This window comes from Phaethon aethereus (assembly GCF_964289735.1).
Source record: "Phaethon aethereus genome assembly, chromosome: 19".
Classification (NCBI taxonomy): Eukaryota; Metazoa; Chordata; class Aves; order Phaethontiformes; family Phaethontidae; genus Phaethon; species Phaethon aethereus.
The window spans coordinates 8,372,838-8,395,228 of NC_138595.1; the positions used below are offsets into that span (position 1 = coordinate 8,372,838).

Here is a 22,391-nt window from a genome sequence, read left to right on the forward strand (position 1 = left end):
TGGATCTCCTAAGCACGGACATTTCCATCTGTTGTACAGCTTCAGTCATACAACATGACAACAGCTCCCATTTCCCCTTCTCACTCTTCAACTCTGCAGGAGCTTTTCCTGCACATAACACAGGACTGGCAGTGGGATCTGTCAGTGCTGAGCAGTGGGATACTGTTCATTTCCCCTGGCAGGGAGGTCTTGCAGGGATATATCCACACATCCCCCATTCCCTATGTGGGGCAGAGAGGTTTTATACAAAAACTCTCCAAAAGGGCTACACTCTTGCAGACACATCAGGCAGTATCTTCCCTGATAGAAGCATCTGGATAATGACTCCTTCTTCTCTCTCCTTCACCTTGAGGACAGATAAAAAGCCTTTCAGGGAGATCTGAAGTCACTGTTGCCATTTCAACCCCACAGATGCCAAAGTGATTTTTATACTCTTTCTGCTCAACTAATTGCCAAACCCCAACAAAGGGACTTTAATGGGTTGCACCAGGCAATAAACCATCCTCTACCGGCTCTAGAAACAGGGAAGCAAGAGAGGGAATGTAAAGCTGGAACAAAGCACAGACCCAGAGCAGGTCCAAATACTTGCAGAAACTGATTTAGCCAAAGATTTGATACCAGATGTCCTATTCAGACAACTTTAACAGAGCTCCATAGAACATCAAAAGCTTCTCATGTTTTCAGTGTTCAAACCACTCCATCTGGGCACTTCTGCCACAGGGCACAAACAAAACACTGCTTAGTATTAATCAAAGAAGTGAGTTCTGCTCTGCAAGTTCAATATAAAATGAGTAAGAGCAAACACATGCTAAGTTGTTCCTGGGAACACTGAACACAACAGAGGAGCTGTCTTGGATTACAGCATTTCTAAACTATGCCAGCCCAAAGTCTGATTTTAGGGACAATATATTAGTGATATGTTACTACAAACATTGTGCTAAACTGGAGCACTCTGCATCTTTTATTAATAAATATACTGTTCATAATATACCAAATGTTCCTGCTTCCTTGTTTACCTAGAGTTTGACAGATTGTTGCGCAACTACTGGTCCATGGAAAAGTTCCATGCATTTTCTGCGACATCTATTTGGGTATCGCTTCTTTGCAGATAATATCAATTTTTGCCTGTGCCCATTTTTAGCCTCCCTGTTTTCCTATTAGTTCCTTCTCTCTAGCCCACCAAAAGCCTGTAGCCATAGGTAATAAGAGGAATTACTACTTATTGCACGCTTCTGTACAAAATCTTTTTCCAAATAATTTTCCTTCTTGAAATCCAGGACTACCTACATTCGTCAAGCGATACAAGGCTGTTGAGACTGGGCAGTGGCAGATGAAGTCACTTCTGCCTTATTTTCTCAGCTGCTGGTGAAACTTCCTAGCCTCTTTTTGCTGATGATACTCTGCAAAGGGGAAGGATTACAGAATAAGGATCTGGACCAATTTTCTCTCTCTGCCATAGCTCCTTCCCTTCATGGATTTAATTTGCATCCTTTTCTTCACCAGCCCCATCTATTGCCACCTCCACTTCCTCCTGCTTGTGTCTTTTGCTCCCTCAATCATCAATTATACCAACTCAGAATACAGCTCTTCTTTAAATGAGGTGGTCTTCCAACTTTGCCAGTCTTCTCTTAGAAGTTTCTTCTATAACTGACTGTAGCTTCTTTTTATTTAGATCATCATGCACCCCACCAGCTTGACTATGAGATGTGCAGAGATGCCTTTGTGTCAATGCCATCGAGTTTTTCTGTATTTACTCTGATTAGACACTGGATGGTGCTCTTTGCACTTTCATACGAGCAGAAGCACTTCCAAAGCAAGCAAACTCCCTCTTCTTACAGGAATTGTAAAAATTCCCCAGGGTCAGATACAGTTACATGTCTAAGCCTCTAAATCCTGTGGGAAGAGCATGTTTTGACTACACAGAATGTAGCTGAAGCTACAGTGGAAGAAGCTCAGCTAGGTATGGAAAAATGCCAAATAAAATGTCACTGCCTATTACACACAAATCCACCAGGTAGTGGCTTTCACATTCACATTCCTCCTCAAATATTTTATTTGCTAATTGGTTCCTTATCAGTGTTCCCCATAGCAACAAGAGAGATGGAAGTGGCACAAAGTGGGCTGAATGACATTACGTCTGCATGTAAATGTAACTTGGCCTGTGCATGGAGATGATCTGAAGGAGGTTAACAACTTAATGGGAAACCTCCTGTGGTCTCAGAGGAGAAGGGAGCTTCTTAATGCTGCATGAACGGTGAAAGTGTAAGGCAGGAAAGCATATCTCAGCAGCAAACATTTTTGAGAGAATTAAACTGAAACTCTATAGAAAATGGGTTCATTTGATCTTTTTACCTGCTAAGAAATATTCATTTTACAACAGATGTTTGTCTTCAGCTGTTTTTCAAAGAAGGTTAGAAGCTTTTTGATATTTTTAAAGGTATGATGAAGAAGCAAAGGAAATACACTTTATGGCAAAAAAGCTACAGGGAGATAGGAGATACATGTTCGGTTTTCCCCGCCTATTGCTGACCTTTGTGTATTCCCAGGCAAATCAGGTTATCTCTCTGGGTCTTCCCAGCCTATAAATCAGAGATAATTCCTTCTCTTCTGGCTCTACTAAAAGGTTCTTTCTCCAGTGAAAGGTGCCATAGAAGTACAAAATGTTTTGTGTGTCTGCATCTAAGGGACATAGCTCTGGAAAAAGCACTCCAGTAAAATAAAGAGGCAAACAGAGACCACTGTAACACCTAGGAGAAATCAGGGAAAATAGGGAATAAAAGGATAGGTAAGGATGGGATGGCATTTATGAGAAACAGTTGGATTAGCTGGGTCTACCCACTGACCTAAGATGTGTGATGTAAGTTTGTATTAACAAGTATTTTGGGTGGTCCACTTCTGGACATATGGGCATAGGCAGAGCCCCAGAAGAGGCTTGGGAATCGCTGAAGAGTCCCACTTGGAGGAAGGCCTCGAGCTACGCTTTTGGAGCTTCGAGCAATCCTATCTGGATTAAAGTGTTCAGGAGCATGAGCTTGTTCAGCTGAAGGATTTGCAAAGATTTGGTGATCCTCTGAAATCCTATTGCATCTCTTCAGCTGCCTGGTCCATTTTTTATAGAAAGACTTCTCAGTCTTCTTAGGTATCATGTTCTTCTAAATATCTCCAAAGACAGTTCTGAAAGGGACATGCTGAGAGTTAACAGTGGTTGGATTAATAAAACACTCCAAAATGAGTACTGCTCTTGAAGTTTTAACACAGAAATCTTTTGGCTACACCATTTAATACAACACACATGGGATAATGAATTTTACGGTACTTGCAACACTCCCTCCTTCTCTTGGCAAGTGGGCATTGCAATCATTAGAATTTATGGGATATCTGATCTGCTTATGCCTCAGAGGAAGAAAATGGGATAAATGGCCCAATCCTGCACATCTGACGTGACTCATCTTATTGATGTTAATGAACTGGTCTTGTCAAGATTAGGAAGTTGAATGCATGAGATGCTACTGCTAACATGGTCTGTTTTGAAAAATACTACAATATGCAATACTTACATGCAAAACAGCCTCAAAAAGCAGAGCCCCCTATTGCTATTTTAGTTTTTTTTTTAAGAAAAGTATAATCTCATTAACAGAGTGAAAAACAAGAGAGTTCTCTCTGGGGTCCCATTAGCCTTGTTGTTCCTGCTGCTGGATCATGTTGGGCTTTGCCTCATGAGGTCTGATGAGTGTGTGGTGACTGACATGGGCCTTGCTAGTGCCCGCTCGCCTCTATTATAAAATCCTGCTACCATAACAGAGCTGGCAGGAGGGATTGTGTGTGTCTACACTTCAACTACTACAATACGAAGTCCAGCATCTCTACTTAAATCACTGATGAAGGCAGATTTGGGCTAAGGCTAAACACTGCATGGCTAAGCACAATCCTACGCACCATCCTCTCCACTTCACCACAACAGTTATCCCTAACACAAAAGCAGAACAGGCTATAGGGCACCAGCAGTTGAAACCATTATGGGAAGGTTTGCCAGAATATTTGCTGAGCACCTTTGCATCCTTCTCTGTGTGTCTGTAGACAGATGCAGGTAACTTTGTTAATACAGGTATAGTGAGTCTGAATGGGTTATGGCATGTTTTTATATCTCCCAATGAAGGACTGTGTAAGTACAAAGCAGTGTTGGTTTTGTGCCACCCTGCAATGATAATTGTAATGAAGTATTGCTGAGCAAGGTTACCCAAAAGACTATGTTCTTAATGTGTCTTTTGTTATGCATACAGAATGAGTTTCTGATTCCTTGGTTATTTTGCAGCAAGAAAAATTGTTTAGGTTCATGGTACATCATGATATTGATTCAATGAGCTTGCCCCTTGGGAACCCAGAGAGCTTTCAAATCTTAATATAGACATCTTTCAAATGAGATCATTAATGTGCATATATCTAGATGTAGGGCCAATGCAAGCACTTCGATTTTTGCCTGCCAAATTTTCATTTTTGGCTTCATTTGTTTCCTATATATTCAAAGAACTATACCACATGGAATTCTTTAAACAATAGATGGGATAACATAATTTTTCAATTGCTCTTGAAAAGGTTTTTAACCACATAAACTATTCCAGGGTTCGCTAAGAAGTTACCATTGCAAATAATGTAATTGTTCCAGACTGAATTCCTTGCATTCCAAAATAACTTTTGAAGCAAAGAGCATGACTGGTTTGGGATTTTTAACCAATCTCTTTATGGTAATACTTAGATGAATGTAAATTTTCTCCAAAAGCTTTGCATTAAAAAGAAAGGACCAAAGCCTACAAACACTCGTATCTGCAGAATTAATGTTAATGACCCATCAATCTCAACAAAAGTGTTTAAACATTAGGAAACTCTGAACAGTTTTATTTTAAACAATTAAAAAAGTGAGAAAAACAGTAGACAAACTCCGGCAAACCTATAAATATATAAGTACAAGCAATAAATTCTGGCTTTCCTCTTTTCTTTTCCTAGAAGGACAAGTCCATTACTTGCCTTTTGAATGAACCCACGGTTTGCTGTCATAAGCAGCCAAGTCCCTCCTTAAAGATGTGTGCAACTTCTGTTTCCCTGGGCTTCACCTGGAGTTAAGAACACACGATTTTCCTCGTCATATGTTTACTCTCCACATTCAAACCATTCTTGTTGCATTCGTCTAAAGACAATGCGATTTCATGGTTTGTTCAATGAAGCAGACTATTACCAAAATCTTCACTGTGTAACACCTATAGGTAGCATCATCTGGGATAGATAAGCTCTTGCTTTTGAAATTAGTTCTCCTACTTGGTCAGGCAGAAGGTCCTAAGTTCTGCAATTTTCTTCCTCTACAAGTTCAGTGGAGTCTAGTCTTGGCAACCCACAAAGACGCTTCCCAAATCTACCTTGTTACTCAGCTTTCTTGGATGAGTTGAATTAAACAGTGGGTGGTTTATGAGGTGAACTACACTGGGGAGCAGGGCCTGTAATTCACTGCATACTCCTACCGTATGGGGCACAATGGAATCAAACTTTTTTGTGGCCAGTAGACCAGTAAAGCAACATAAATGGGAAACAGCACACTTCAGAGGGCCTTTTTGATCTCCATTTTTATTCTTCGCTACAGGCCAGCTTCTCATTTCCCACACATCAGCCTGTTTCCACAGAATTCACACCAGATGTAGACTTGGCCTTGCAAGTCCAGAACTTTAGTTTATCTTTTTAAAGACTCTGTTTTTTGTAGAAGTGGATTAGCTGTTGAATAAAACAATAGTAACTTGTACCATTCAAAACTAAAGAAATTAGCTCTGTATTTTATTAATCTCACTTCCTATGAATACAAAGCTTTTGTGATCACACTCTTCATCAATCTGATCACAGCCCTGGCCCTCTGATCATCCTTATCAAGGGACTTGCTGGAGTATGCAGTGACTTCCCCCAAAGCTGTGTACTTCGCTAAAAGTGGTAGTACAGTGTATGTAATGTGGTCTTGCCCTGACAGGGAGTTGGGACATAGACAGGGTAAATCAACCAGACCTAGGATCTGGGACTAGTTTCACGGATAAAGACAGTGATCATTACATTCTTCAAGGCCTAATGAAAATAGATGCTTCAGTTTTCAAACTAAAGGAAAAAAGAAAAAGCTAAGGCACACAAAGAAAAATATTTCTACATGCTCAAAAAAAAAGTAGGAAAAGTTTCATTTGGAACTTGAACATTCATAAGCATTGAAGTCAGTCAACCACAAGACAGATCTATTAGGAAAACAGATTTAATTAGCTCTTTGGCTACTTGTTTATTTTATTTTCCTCAGGCAAAAAGAAAATACTTCTCTCCAAGATGTGCTATGTCTATTACTTCACTATACTCTTTGCAAAAAAGTAACCACAGTCCCCCTCAGTTTACTCCTGGTCTCAAGACAACCACACAGTGTACACACTTACTGCTTGTTACTGGATGTTACTGTTTAAACAAAAGCTGCAAACTTAGCTTTTTCAGTAAGCCTGCAAGATTACATTTCAGGCAGAGTGCAAGCTGAACAGCTACTCCTCCAGCTTGTACTAACACAGCACACACTCTCCAGGAAGATGCATCTTCCGTTAACTTTTGTGTCTGCTGCTTGTGGTACTGGTGCTGAAAACACCTGTGTTAAGACTTTTAGGCCAAATACATTTGATAAAAACACATGGGATTCTAGGAGTGTTATTATTTCTGGAGAAACTTATTTCAGAAGTAGTCTTTGCCCACCTGCAGCTCTCTAGGTCTGACCCATGCCTCGCTGACTCATTAATACTGCTCTTGTCTAACAATTACAGCATGGGGATTGGAATTCAGGACTTCTGGTCTCTGCTGGTTCTGCCACTGCAATAGACCTGTTTCTATGATGGCAAACCACTGTTAAACCTCTTTTAATGCTTAGCCAAGTCATGTTGGAAAATCCTTTGAGATCAAGGCTCTAAGAACTACAAGTGATTAGAATTAAACAGGACATTTTGGGAGGCACAGAGGAAGTTACCCAATTGTTCCAGGTTCCAAGACATTGTGACTAGATAATACATAAACCTTTGCAAATGTCAAGTCCAATTACCGTTCAGAAGAAGAAGGAATGATTAAGTAAGAATCATACCTCTAAAGCCAGTACAGCTTTAAATTGCAGAACAAGAAGGAAAAAAAAAAGTATGAGCCCCTTGAGAGTTTTTCTATTCTTCAAACTACTGTCTAAAATCCGTTCAATATTTAAGCCCAGGAGTTCTGACAAAGATTTTGAAATGTTGCGATTCCAATAGTCAATATTTTGGCTATGGAAGTGATATGATATTCATCCCTTAATAATAGGTACAACAGATATGAAGCTTGATATTATCTTACTTTCTGTTTGCAGCAGGAGTGATGCATAAGGGTTTGATCCCAGACCGATCAAAACACGTGAGAGTTTTGCCTTGACATGAACAAGATGAAAGTAGCTGTTTATATGGGTAGTTTGGGGTACTCATAGGAAGACACACAAGGACAGAGTTTCAAGAGCTCAGTTCCCACAGTTAGGACTAGATTTTCAAAAGGATTTATGCGTTGTATGCTTATATTATCCAGTTACTTCTAAAAGAGCCTAAGCAGGAGCTAAAAAATTTGGAAAAGTACCTTGAGTGATAGTTAGTCCTTTGATAATTTTTTCACTAAGACAGCAATTCTGTAAGCAATCGGCAGTTCTGGGTTCTCCAAATACCCATGAAAAGAAAGCCCTAAATGTCTCAAGCTGGGAATGCTGAAAAGTTAAGTCTTTTGTTTAAGCCTGCTTTTTACAACAGCAAAGACTGAGAAGATTTACCTTAACTGATCAAAATGGGCAAAATGTAAATGAATACTTTTCAAAGACTCCCTATTTCAAGTTTGTAATTCAATACAAAATGCAGAATCCCATGCCTTGCCATACCATGTATTTTGATAGCAAGGCCTGAAAAACTGTGGCAACAACTGCGATCCAGTTTAAAAATGACTGATTTTTAGGGTATGCACGCCATAAGAAAGGCGAGCTATAACAGATCCTGCCCTTGATGGGACTTAGTATCCTACTGTCCACTCCAGTTCTGCTTTCTGTGATTTTACATGCACTCAAGAGGATGTAAATCTACTTTTTTATTGGTAAAAACCCGAGTTTAGACACGATCTCCCAGTTAGATGGAAGAATTAAACACCCTCCTCCATCAACACAGACCAAGGCACCAAGGCTCTCCTGGCTTTCAGTGGGGAAGAGATCCTTCAGTGGGGACAGGCTCCTTCCACCACCCATCCTGGTCACACCTGCTTCCTGTGTGTATAATTCGGCATTATACAGCAGAATACTATTTTGTTGGTGTCACTTATACTCATTCCCTGAATAATAAATACTAACTCTAGTTTTAGGCTAGCCTAGCAGAGCGCAGACCCAGGGATGTCTCCCCGGGCCTGGAGACCGGCCGGGACCGCAGGCAAGGCCGAGGCCCTGGGCACAGGCCAGATGGCGGCTGGGCCCACGACCGGGCCCCGGGGAGAACCCGGGGAGGCGGGAATCCCGTCGGGCACCTTCAGCCCCACCAGCTCCTCCGCCAGCCCGCTGCCGCCCCGGCCCTGCCGCTCACGGGCGGAGGCTTCGGCCCGGCTCCCGCCGGGGCCAGCTCTGCCTCCCCTCTCGGCCGTTGGGTGACAAAGCACCTCAGCATGGGGCCGGGCGGGGCAGCCCGCCCGCGGAAAGCCACCCTGCCCCTGTCCCCGCCGCGACGGCGGCCAGCGCGGCCCCAGCCCTCCCAGCCCCGGTGGCGGCAGCCGGTCCCGTGGTCTCACCGTGGGCGCCTGCGCGGCGCCCCTCCTCCTCCTCCTCCCGCCGGCGGCGGCTGCTGTCAGGATGAGGCGAAGGAGGCGGAGGCCCAGGCCGGCAGCTCCCGTCTCTCGCCGGGGCCCCCTGGCGTAGCGGTTCCCGCTCTGACGCCGCGGCTGGAGGCGGAGGAGGCCGCGGCGGCGCCGCCGCCCGCCCGCCCGCCCGCCGGAGTCATGGCCCAGCCCGGGCCGAGCCCCCCGACGGACGGTAAAGGGGGAGGCGGCCTCGCTGCGCGGAGCCGGGCGGCCGCGGCCTGCCCAGCCCCGGGCTCGCCTGCGGAGTCGTGCCGGCGGGGGACGGGGGGCAGCGGCCTGGGCGAGGCGGCCTTGCCGGGCCGCAGGCGGTGGGTGGTGACGGCGGCGGGGTGGTGGGATCGGCCGGGACAGGGTGCATGGGGCGGTGGTGGTGGCACGAAGGGGAGACCCGCGGAGAGGCCTGTGGGGCCAGGAGGGAGCCGTGCCCGGACGGCGACGGGGCGGCGCGACGGTGGGAGCCGCCGTGTGAGGGGAGGGGGGGCAGTGAGCGCCCGGGAGGGAGCTTGGCTGGCAGAGGTGGGTCGGGAAGGCCTTGCGAGGAGGAAGGGGCATGGCAGGTGGTTATTAGTCTCAGTGCGCTTAATGCGGAGCAAGGGCGGCTCCCTAGCGCGCAGGAGGGACCATAATGCTGCGGAGGACGCGCCGCTCGCAGCTGCCTGGAGAGGGGCTCTCAGCCGGGGTGTGTGGTGGGATGAGGAAGGCTTCCCCGCCCTGGGGAAGGGGGGACCGCGGAAGGGTAGGAAAAGGGTAGTGGTGCTTGTGTCCAGGTAGACACTGATGGACTGGGCAGGCCTCCCGTCATTGATCTGGCCACGGCAGGTGTTGTAGGGCCACGTTTGCCGTGTGTGTGAAGAGGCACCTCAGGAGGTTGAGGTCAGGATGGGCAGTGGGCAGTACTGTACTGTACTGCTCCTGTACTGGAAAAGACAAAGAAGATGACAAGCTTTCTCTCAAGACGGTATTTACCTGTGCAGCAGGGAGCTAAGCTTTCCCTGAAGGTTTTTGTTACGGAAAGGTTATTTGATTCTGGTTTGGGAGGAATTATGGACAAGGAAGTATTTTATTCACTTGGAATAGGAACCGTATCCATATCAGAAAACCTGTAGGTAATGGTTAGCTTGGAAGATGGATTGAAGGGACAGTGTTTAGTGTATGGAATTTATGGGAAGGGGTGAGAGCAAGAAGACTGAGTTCAGGCTGGACGTAATGTAGAAATAGGAGGACTAGAGAGATGTGCAGAATCTTGAGGGATAGGTGCTTACCCAGCCATGGGACTATGCCAGAGCTCCATATAAAAAGAGAGCAGATGAATTTCTCTGGGAAAGCACTCTGTTAGAAAAGGGCAGTGATGTATTCTTAATTATGCATTTCTAGGGAATTATGTGTGCTTTTTTTTTTTTTGTGGAGTTACATGAGAAAGTGCTTATCCTCAGGGATTTCAGTATTTCAGTCTACCTTTTAAAAGTTTTAATGATGAAGGTACTTAGATTGTGGGGGTTTTCCCTACATTAAGGTCAATAATTGCATGCTTGTCCTTCTAGAGCACTAAGGGGAAGGTGAATTTACTTGCTGTCATGCTTGTAAGATCAGTGTTGGTAGGGGTTGCTCCTGTGTGCTTTCTGGTCAATAACCATTGTTTATTGTTCTTTGGCCTTTTCTTCTGGGAGCTACAAAACAACTCCCAACAAATTTTCTTCCTGGCTCTTGCAGAGTCTCTGACTGCAGGTATGCATTGGAACTGTGTGTTGTACAAACGTTTGCTACCCCTTGATCAGGAAAGGTAGTTGTATGTTAGTAGTATATTAGAAGCTACAATTTGGATAGATTTTATTTTTTTGTTGTTATTTAAAAAGTAGGCAAAAATGTGGAAGTAAAATTTAGTAATTTGGTAAGTTGAAGAAGTCTTTCTTGTAGGAGGTATGGATTGCTGTCTTTCTCATGCTTTCTAGCTGTGGGAAGATGAGGATGCTGTAAATAAGGCACATGGCGGGGAGAACTTGCTGTAAGTTGGATGGATTCTGAAAGTGGTTGCTGTGTCCTTGCACTAAAGAATTACAGCTTCTAAAATGGCTCCTCTCCCCCATCCTCCTTTGGCAGTAATAGGACTAGTTTGGGGTTTTTTTTTAATCCACTTTGATTATGATACTATTGTTCTCATGTGTGCTGGTTTTATTTTTAACTAACTTGCCAACCGTGTGCCTTGAAACTTCTCTGTTGTATTTCAAAATGCAGAAGATATTGAAGAAAGGAATTATTTAATATTTTTACTTCTCTGCAGTAAATTTATTGCTTAAAGGAATAGTTTAAGGTCTGATTTAAGATTACATGTGGCAAAATGGAACTGGATTAGTATGTTCCCCTAAGGAAAAATAATGACTTTTTATAATTACTTATATTGATTATAAATACCTTATGAATTCTTTACTTGTGCAAGACACATTAGCTATGATTTTTTTGTTGAAAGCAAGTATAAAAGAACTACTATTTTTTTCTATAGTAGAAATAACATGTATGAAACAACACCAGAGGAATATAATATAGAATGTATGTTCTATTCTAATGCCCATACAGAAATGAAAATTGGACCAAGAAGAGGGGAAAGAATGGCACAAAGAAATAGGAAAAGAACGGACGTCAGGTCCTACTGCGTGTTTGTACTTTGGTTTAGCATAGGTGTTAATAACCCTCTAATTCTTTTGTGTGGGGTAATAGAGTTTCCATGTGATAACAATCGCAGAAAGGCTAAGTGCAGAGTCCTTTGGCTGCTTTGTAGCTTTGTGCACTGCACTGTGAACGGTTAGCTGATGATGTCAGCCTGTGTTGCAAGTAGTTGTGTGCTTCTTATTGATCCTGGTCAAGGTGCCTTTTTTTTTTTTTGATATTTTAATTAATATGTATGTTGTCTAGATTGTGTAACTGGAACAGTAATGCCTAAGTTTTAAAAATATTTTTATTTTTGAAGGTGGTGGACTCTCAGCTTCCCTGGGTTTAATTCGGATCTGGATGCTTGCCATTTCTGAAAATAAGGTTACCAAAGAAAATATTTTGGCATAGTTTTTCACTATCAATGAATAGTGAAATCACAATGCTCAAGCTTTAGTATTATTCCCTTCCTCATATCTGGAAAATGCTTCAATGAAGAAACGGCAGTTACATAAAACACTAATTCTTCAAGACTGAAAAATTAATTACAGTGATATGCAAATTATTAAACTCTTCTTACTGCACCAGTAAATTTAAACCATTAGTACAGTCAAGACTGATAAATAGCATATCCAGTGATACTGTTCTGTGATAAAGGAAGCTGTTAATGACACAGTCTATCAAATATTTTAATAAGAATTTGCCAGCAGAAAGAATTTGTGCAGTATTGGAGTAACTTGTTCTTACTCCTCTGCTTAGGCCAGTAAAAATGTTGTCTCTTTTTTGTGGTCGGAGATTATGCCAGTTCTCAGTGGAGAGACCTGCTCAGCTGTGTATAGGAGATTGAAGGACCATGTTGATTTTAGTAGTACTGGCAGCACCAGGAGCTGCACTGATTCCCTGTGGCAGTAATATGGGGCCCTGACAAGAGCTGAGCCTTGCTGTTGCCCTACTTTTCATGTATCCCAGAGGCTGAGCATTGCTAGCAAAGGGGCCTGGGATGTCACATTGGAAATCAAATAACAAAAATTAAGCCTTAGATGCTTTTATGTTTCTAGTTATTTCCTCATAGGTATCACTTTTAAATGAAATTGAAGTATCTAAAAATGCTATTAGTCATCTCAAAGCTAGGTGTGGTTGGTAGGGGACTCGTTTTGGGCACTGAAGTTCAACTTTGTGGTGGTGATGTAACTGTCAAATGTTAAATTCTTTTCTCTTGGGGAGTAACTTCAAAATTGTTGGTACTTTCCAGGAGCCAAAAAATGTATTCCCTCGCTTTCATTTTGCTTTGCCTTAGTTTTATTATGTTATTTAATAGTTATTAAAATTATTAAACAAATATATTTTAATTAAAAAAAACAGAAACATTTGCACTTTTTTAAGCTGTATGCTTTTCCATGTCAGTTCAATGGTTAAATCTGGCATTTGGCTTCAAAAGCAAAACAGACACCTTGAACATACATGTTTCCACCTTTTAGAATTTCTAATGAAGTTTTGATCTGCTCAGCAGGTCAGTTTGCTCCGGACTGGAAATATGCACATTCAGGGTGTCTCTTTTCCTGTCGAAGCCAAGTCCCAAATCTCTCTTTTAATTTTGAAAAATACCATGACCCTATTCTTTGTAATTGACGCGCCTGAAGGCACAATAAATATACTTTAACACGTGGACTGACTCTCTTGCATTTTGAGCACTGGAAAATATAAATTATTTGCTCATTTGTATTGGTTCTTGGCCGTTTCACCATCGTCACGGAGAAAATGGCCTTAGTAAATGTTTTCTTCCCTTTCTGGCCTGATGTCTCAAGATGCTTAGTTGCTTTCCCATGGCCCTTTGTGGGTGGAGCGGATTCCCACTGTGGGACTAGTTTGTGTGCGCTCCCTTGAAAACGATTGAAGAAGGAATTTTGTTTTAAAACTTCTAGGAAGCTAAAACAAACAATGTCTTTCAGCGTGGGAGTGGACCTCTCATAGGCTTCTTAACATGTAGTGGTTGAATGGCAGACTTCCTGGGTTTTCACTCCAGGCACTTTATTAAAAAATACTTTTAAGATGTGAAGTTTTCTATATTATATTTAGGTATTTTCTTATGTTTAGGTATTTTTTTGAAATAAAAGTGTGTAGTTTAAAAAAAAAAAAAAGCAGCATGCGGTTATGGCTTTACTCTGACTGAAGTATTCCAAGATAAGAACTGGTGACATTGATAAGCAGCACTTACTAGGCAGACTTCTAAGCAGTCTCTGACAGCATGGTTGGAAAAAAAGATTCTATCTATAAGTGCCATTGTGCTTGTATTTAGGAGGAACATCTTTCACTCCAAAGGTGTAGTGCTTCTGTGTGGTTCGTAGTCTTTACTTGCAGAATTGTTTTCAGTATCTGATTTGGAGGTGCCTGAGTTAATGGTACTAGCCTCTGCAAGTTATTCTATAAATAGTGTAAGCATTGTGTAATTTTAGTCATGGTATAGTCAGTTAAGCATGATCATGAATTATCTCTGGAAAAATTTAAATCATTTGATATCTTTATATAAATTGGCATCGGAGGAACAAGTGAGTAGCATACTCTTAATTAATATTTCTATGTCTTTTAGAAGGAAGATAATTGTTTTTTAGCTCTTTGCTGAAATATACCTGATGCTTGAGAAAACTTCTGTGTTGTCCTGTTGCTTTATTAGCAGTGCCTATAGTACTTTAAGAATGCAGAACTGTGGCATGACTGTTAATATGATGAGGAATTGCTGTGTTTATTTTACTTATTTTTTCCATTCATGCCTGCTTCTGTCAGCCACGACTCCGGCTGGCGTTCAGCTGACTTGTGGGGCTTCTTTTCTCCTTCCTATTCCCATCCTATGCTTGTCTTCCCTGGCCTGACTCCTCCAAATACAACAAAGAGGGAAAATAAAAGCTTTCGGATCACACTTCACATCTGTTTCCATCTTCACTGGCAATTTCTGCTTCCATACAGTAAAGTGGCAGAAATGTGGCCTTATTTGACCTTTGGTCACAGATTTTTCCTTGCCGGTCAAACAGCCAGTCATTTGACCTTGGCTTAGGCAACTACTTCTCTTTAGCTAATCCTCTGTTTTTCTCAGTCCTCCTTCCCAGCCATCACCTCATCTTCTTTAAATATTGCTCTCCCTCTCGCAGGCCTTTTGCAACCTCCGGTCTGTGAATGTCCCATGTACCTTGCCCTTGTTTTGGCTGCTCCGGTCTTTGCTTGCTCTGCTCTGCAGTTAGCTCACCCTCGCTCTCCGTTTCCTCCATGCCTCCATTCTTCTAGAGAAAATCGCATGACCCTACAAACTTCCTCTGTGAAAAAGGTCCTTTCCAAGCAGCATTGCTCCCTAGCAGTGCTGAATCTTAGCTTGTTTGCTGGTGTTCTAATATCTTTAAGATCTTTCCAGTTTCTTTTACTAAGAAGAGAACATCTTGTGCTTTACTGTTGGTATAGAGCAGGTACTCATCTGCTTTTCAACCCTGCCTTTCACATATTCAGGTTCTGAGTGTTTTCTCAGAACAGGTTATAGTATTTTGCAGACAATGAATTTCAGTTACCAACTTATCATGAGGTTGGATGGCATCTAATTCTTTAATACCTTGGTATCTTTCTTTGTAAACCAGAGCAGTTAAGTGCCTCACAGATTGCAAAAATTAACGGCTAGAAGTTAACTTATGCCTCTTGGAAAGGTAGAAAAATACAAGATCTTTTGTCTATCAGAGCAGTTCTGAAAGTTGGTGTCGGTAGAGAACAGGGCAGGAAACCCATGCTGCTGCAATTTGCTTGTTTTGTTCTCAGTGCAGTTAAGAGCCCTGTCCTGTCTTGTGTGTCTGGCAGAGTTAAGAACTGAAAAATAACTAAGATCTTAAAAAAAAAAAAAAAAAAAAAAGGCAGCCTGATTTAGTTACTTAATAAGCAGAAGAGCCTTGTCTTACTGTGGTGAGTCACACAGAGAGAAGAAATTTAAATTCAGCTGGGATTTTTTTATTAATATTTATCTTCTTGTTATATTTTGTGGTTTCTGAAAATGTTTTTTTGTAAAACTATGGAGCAAAAATGCAATAACAGATAGAAGTTATACATGGCAAAGTGAATCAGAATCAATAATTGAAAGACAACAGAAGTTTTAACTGTGTGGTGCTCCAGTGGGAATGGCCTGTAAGTGAGAGAAAAGGATTAACTGAGGATCAAACCGAACCAGCTCTGTTGTTTTTAGCGGTGTTGCCCATGCCTTTAAGAAAGTGACCTGAATAGACTGTATGGTTTTTATTGCATCTTTTGTCAATACATGTTTTTAACTTCCAGATAATTGCAACAAGACTTGAAATTCTATTTAATTGGCATCAGAGGAGAATACTACTCAAAACGAAAGAAGAAAGAGTGCTCTCTTATTTTTTTTCTAAGTGTTGCCATGTATCACTGTTTACCCACCACACCCATGTCTTGGTAGGGTAACTTTTTGTACTTGCATGGGTGGTCACCGTTAAAATATGCCCCAACAGGAGTGATTTTTGTGTTATATTTTAATCTGTGCTACATCAGTGCTATGCAAAAGGGTTAAACTAGCACCATGGTTGGTTGCTTTCAAAAAAAGAAAAAAGATACAGTAACTTGGATACAACCACAGAGTATAAAACAATCCTTACATCTGTATTTTCAGTGTAATCGGTTTAATCTACATAGGAAGAAACACAGATGAGTGCTAGAAGTTATTGCTCAAGCAATAATTATGTTAACCGTCCACTATAATTTTTCACGTCTGGTACCCTTGAAGAAAACTGTCTTTCCTAAGGCCTACTGAAGGTCATATTAGACTCCCATTGTCTTCAGACACAGGATTTGGAACATTCGTCTTAAATTAACAGTAGCCTGTGCCAAAAACACTATGATATATTTTAGCTGTGGTGTTAGTTTGTTTACTTTAGTGAAATGTGAAGCATAAATTTGGCTGTTAGTTCAAATCTTCTGACAAGCTGGCGTCTTCGTTGTATGCTACATCTTTTAAATTTTCTTATAAAGATTTGTTTCAAATAAGGTTTTCTTAATTGCCAGCTCTCAATGTCTGTTTATATCTTCTTCCTTGTGCTGAATCTAGAGATGTGTGCTAAATTAATGGGAAAGCAATTAGCTAAACTCTGGATTCTGTGCTTGACTGATGCTTCTAGCTGTGAACATATTATAGCTGTCTGTCTGGTCTTCACGGGTTTTGTTTGAGTTTTAGATGAAAGTGGAGATAAAGATGCTAAATCTCTAAATGGTGTAGAAACTCCTGATGTTACAAAGGTTACATTCATTTGAGGCACTGGGGCTTACATTTAGCTGATGATGCATCAGGAAGGGTTGTAATGGCACGTTACAGGATTTAATCTAACTGCATATTTTCTACTAGCATATTTGCTTTCAAGTAAGAGTAAATGTGAGCCTAAGCTTATTCTGTAATACAAATGTTTTCTGATACATTTTTATCTACAGCTCTAGGTTTTGTACCAGTCTAAATGCATCTATACTGCAGACACCCTTTCAGAAGCATTTGTTCAAAATCAGTGTGTATACAAACACTGATGGGAAATCTGAGCTTTGGAATTTGCTTTCTGATACAGCTTAAGTTTGTAAGCTTCCCCTGGAGAGTCTGAATGGAAATCAGGATTTGAGGAAGGTCATTTATCACTTACGGGTGACAGTCATCAAGTCTTAAAAAGTAAGTTCTGCTGCATGACTACATCGATCTCAGTTGCCACGAGGGAGAGTGCAGGACAGAAGGAAGGCCAGGCTATTTCTTTTGGCAAGCAGCATGCACTTAGATTTAAGCTGATTATCAAGCTGTACCCATAGGCTGTAGTTTCATGTTACACCTAAGCCAGTCTAGAAGGTTGCTGCTGCTGCAAGGCGGGATCCTGCTCTCTTCTTCCTGCTCCCACAATCGTGTTCCCGTCATTTCCTTTGTGCCAGCTCTGCACATTGGACCCATTGCTGAGCCAGTTCAGCTCAGTCGCCCAGTTGAGAACTACTCACTGCTGGATTAATGAGTTTAATTGATTTAGTGAAAGACCTGATGAGCATTAGAGCTGGCATAAAGGAGGGGTGGAGACCACACAGTAGTAATATGAGTGTTCAGACTCTTTTTCACATTTTCAGCCAGTCTACATCCTTTGCTGTCATGTTTGTGTCATGTTCTGGTATATGCTCAGCCAGGTGATGAGTGTGATCAGGGGCCTGGTTTGGCTGCAAATTGGTTTGGCTCACTCTCCCTCACCTCCCCCCAACTTTTTGCCGTGTCACTTCTCTGATTCCATCACTGCACAGCCTTAAAGGCTCTTGTAGCGTGGTGGGCATAGAAGGTCTGTGTGGTCAGGGTGAGGTGGGAGTGCTGAGTTACCCTTTCAGATGACCGCCAATACTTAAGTTGATTTAAAATGATCATAACTGCAGGCTTAGTAAAGTTTTCATGTTCTATATTGCTTATACCCCAGGCATATTTAATTTTTTTTTTTTTTAAATTGGAGGAGGATTTTCTTCCTTCTTAACTGTTCAGGAATTCATTTGGTTGACAAGTGGTAGCAAAAAATTTGAATTTATAGAATGATACCAATGTTTTCTGCCAAGAAATAGATTATAGAGGCTTGGGGGAGTAGTAGTCTATTGTTCTCAGGGAAACTATTAAATTGCTGTAGAAACCTTACTCCAAATGATAGGAACTATATCCTGTTTCATATCAAATAAAGATGTTAATCATCTTCTATTATTTGTCATACTGTATTTATCACTACAGTGTCTCTGTAAATACATCTGGCAACCATATTTTCCAGGCCATTTGTTAAGATTTATATCCTTTAAGTTGTTACTCTAAGGCACTGTGTTTTCATGCCTGCAACCTGCTTTTCTGACAACTAACACTTTTAAATTACTATTTCTTGAAAGTAAGGCTTCACCTGTTCCCTTTCTCAGTTAATTCTCTCTCTACCAATTTGGGTGGCCAAATTATGTAGGAAGGGGTATGGAATCACAGAGGGAAAGAAATCTGGGGTTAACTCCCTTTTGTGCTGCTTGTTCACATTCATAACTCTTGGGTTACATATGAATTACTGCTATTTCTGAAGCTTTTCTGGTTCCTGTAAAAGTACAGTTGTGCTGTCTGGTAGCTGCACATGTGGAAATGAGATTGTATGCTATTATTGATTATGTCAGCTTTTGAAAATGTCCACAAAGCTGCTGATTTGTTTTAAATGGCAGTCTCCTCATACTTGTAGCAATGGTAAACTAGAGAAGCCATTGCCTATATAAATGTCACGAACAGTGACTTCTGTTTTTTTCTGCATCATTTTCTTGGTCTAGCTATGGGCTTGTCTCTCCAATTTAAAAGTTCACTTTTGTTACCTTCCTTTGAATTTTTAAATGTGTTAGGTCATCATTAGTCTGTTCTTTCTGCACAGAAATTGTGGAGCAGAGTATTTGGGGTGGTCTGTAGCCTGAATACTCTCAAAGCTACACCTCAATTATTGTCCTCGTGACAAATGGGAAGACAGCATGAGATCTTAGGCTAGTGGTATCTTGGGGAATTTTTGAATTAATGGAATGGTTTTGTTTTATATATTAAATTACTTCATCAAAGAGAACAATGCAGTAGGGTTTGTTTGTTGGTTGTGGGGTTTTTTTTTTCCCCTGAGAGCTGAGTCATACTTTATTCACTTTTTTTTCCCCAAAGAAGATTGTCTTTAATAAATCCATAGGCAAAGTGATAAACATATTATAAGGAGTCAAAGGGATTTATTTTTTTCCTCTCCCACTGAAAATGACTCAGCAATTAAATTACCTTGAAAGAAAATCAGTACCAAGTTTTTTGTCTGGATTTAGCAAATGTTTACATTTTAAGAAAACATTTATACTAAGTAGTGTTCAGAGTGATAAACTGTATAAGTGGTCTCCTGTATAGTGAGGTGTGTGTCAGAATCTTTCCCTAAATGTCTGTCAATCAGAAATGTTCTCACTTGATCAGAACAGCAGATTTCTGATGGTTTACTAAAACAGACAATATCCTCTATTTAAGTTCTGTTTTTCTTGCAAGGCAAGCTAGTCTGGAAAACCTCACTGTCAAGTATAATTGTCACATGAAGTAGTTTAATCCTGTTCTGGATTTTGTGGTTCTATCATACAAATGATGAGATGTGGTAGTGTGGAAAAGTTTGGCAGAAGCATTCCTGCGTAAATACAGAGACTCATTAATATTTTCAGTATTGCTTTGATCAAGAAGAATGAAGCAGCTTGACAGTTTTTGGGGGACTTGCTTTAGGTTACTGTGGAAGGGTAACCCTGCTGGAGCTCTTGTTACAGGCTGAAGGAGCCTAATCTGTGTGTCTGCTTAAAATATTTTACGTAGAACGTTTAGCTTACCAGTTAATGAGGTAGGTCAGACTGATGAAATAAAAGGAGTGATGAAAGTGTGCATGAATGCTGACCTGTTTGACAGATGCGTTGTTTGAGCTTAGATATATTAAATGTTTGAAAAGCTTTGTCAAGGGGATCAAGTCAGGCTGTGACTGCAGGGTATGTAGGTCTACCTGGGCTAGCTTTGAGCTGATAGTGCTGTAATCGTAGCAGCAATGACACCCAGCGCAAGCTGTGAACCCTTTTAGAGAAATTTGGGTACTTGGATAACAATCCAATACTTGGATGCTTAACCTTCCCTGAGTTTTGTGCTGCCATCACCATGCTCTTGTTTGCTCAAGCAGTGACTAGTTTGAGTAAATCTACACAGCCTGTAGAGTAAATAGACCCTTCATAAACTCAAGAAGTCATTCAGCTCTTTTCCTGCAGTCTTTTTTAGAAATTGATCCTCTTGTAAAGAGCAGTTATAAAAATGAAAAATTGTTAAAGCCAGGGGAATAAGATACAAGCGCTGAGAGTGCAGGGAGCGTGCTGATGATTGTGGTAAGATTGATAACGTGGTTCTCTCCATTTTGTGTAGCTATAGATGAATTTGAAGTGTCTGTGTTCACCAGACTGTAGCTTGCCGTTGACTTTTGAGATACTCTGATATGCATTCAAGCTTACCAGCACTGCATTTCTGAGAAGATTCACTGATGGTTGCAGCAGCATGCAGCCAAAATGCTTTTCATAGGATACTATCTATTGTGATGTCTGGTTGTCTTTTCCAACACTGTGATTCATCCACTGCTGCCTTATTTAAGTTATCACTGAATTGATGAGGCAGAAAGTGTGGTGGATTATCTTGAAAAAATGCTAACAAATAGTGTTCCCCTGAAATTTTATGAGGGATTGTTTTCTCCACTTGTCAAGATATCAATGGCAGAAATTAAATAGAATAAAAACTAATGATGGCAAAACCCATCACACATCGACTTGAAACTTCCATGGAGAAAATTAAGCACGTGCACAAAACTGAGAGGTCTGATGGCAATGCTAAACGGTGAAGGAAAGAACCAGCTACTGTGATAAAGGATGTAGGAAAAGCCAGGTTATAATAATGGAGGTAGGGGACTGTCCTTGGGAAGAAATGGTGCTTTTAGCAAATGAAAGATAATGGCTGGAAAAAAAATTCAAGCCCAATTCTGTCAGCGTGGACATCTGTGATTAAGTGCGTTCATGTGATACTTGATGTGAGTGAACACTGTTCCATTGCTGTCTAATTTAAATAATGTTTAACTAAGCATAAATTTAAAACTAGACTACCTGGGGCCAGAATGACTAAACGTGTAGAAGAGGTGAGGAGCATTATTCATCATATGAAGTGGGCTTATCAAAGCTTGGCGGGGAGTCACGTGTGATTCCCCTTTGCTGACTGCAAATGGAGTGTCAGGGGATGGAGACTGGACCCCACAGCAGCAACTGTCTGATTTTGTAGCCAAAAAAGAAGGTGAGGGAGGTGACAACAAAGCAAGGAAGTAGTTAATGTGTTCTGAGTGCCATGAAAAGGGAGAAAAAGTGAGAAGTGGAAAAAATGGGGAAGGAGAAACACTATGTTGGCCCTTTTCCTTGTAATTCTGCATGAAGATGTTTGCTGTATAAACAACTTTGAGGAAGATTTCAGTAAAAATGGTTGCACATGAAAGATACAGGACAATACACTGTCTTACCAACAAGTACTAAGTGTCATTTCTGGTAATCAGTGTTTGACCTGAACCTAGAAAGGCTCTCGTGTACAGCGGGCAGGTGAACACTTCTGGGTCGATGTAAAACAGCAGCACCAGATGTAGTTTTGGTGCTGATCTTCAACGCTTCATAGTGAATGGCAGCTACCCCAGCTGGTGGAATCAGGAACAAAATCTTTAGAGATTTTGCACCTGTGAAATGTAAGCAAGTCGCATAAAATGCCGTGAAGATGGTCATATAAACTGCTATGCAAGTTTTTACAATACCATGTCAAACATTACTTAGTTATTATTGCATATATCTATTCAACTGTGCAGGATTAATTAAGCCATTTAAAGGACCCTTTTTTCCTCTTCCCTTTGTTTTCATTCTCTTCTTGATTGTATTATAGAAGAGAATCTTCCCACTTATTCAAACACTTCCATTTCTTTAGATTTTAGTTATTTTAATTCACTGGTGGCTTTTTTTTTTCTCTGAGAGCTTTAATCTAGCATGTCATACAGTGTTTAACATAAAAAAGGGAAATAAAGAGTAGGAATAGGCACTGCTGAGACCATAAGTTGTAGTGGAAAGGTGTACTTCAGTCGTTCAATGAAAAAGTAGTATTACTTTCAGACTTCAATAGTATATTGCAAAGTTCCACTTGATGTTAATACACTCTTTATAGTGTGGTTAGATGTTTGTAATGTGCACTGCTCAGATGAATTTTTTTGATCCTGCAGTTATTGATTTACTGCAATAAATAAAAAGATACTGTA

The 22,391-nt window shown here is 41.0% G+C and overlaps 1 protein-coding gene across 1 annotated transcript in view; it reads left to right on the top strand.

The window, feature by feature from the left end:
• Positions 1-9,027: 9,027 nt before the first annotated feature.
• The window catches only part of RABEP1 (rabaptin, RAB GTPase binding effector protein 1), a gene marked incomplete at both ends in the record, with an annotated part of 49,315 nt that continues 35,951 nt past the window's right edge, over positions 9,028-22,391 (top strand). Inside the window, one exon of the mRNA XM_082008640.1 lies at positions 9,028-9,061. Within this exon, the coding sequence (XP_081864766.1) occupies positions 9,028-9,061 (34 nt within the window). The remainder of the gene's footprint in view (positions 9,062-22,391) is intronic.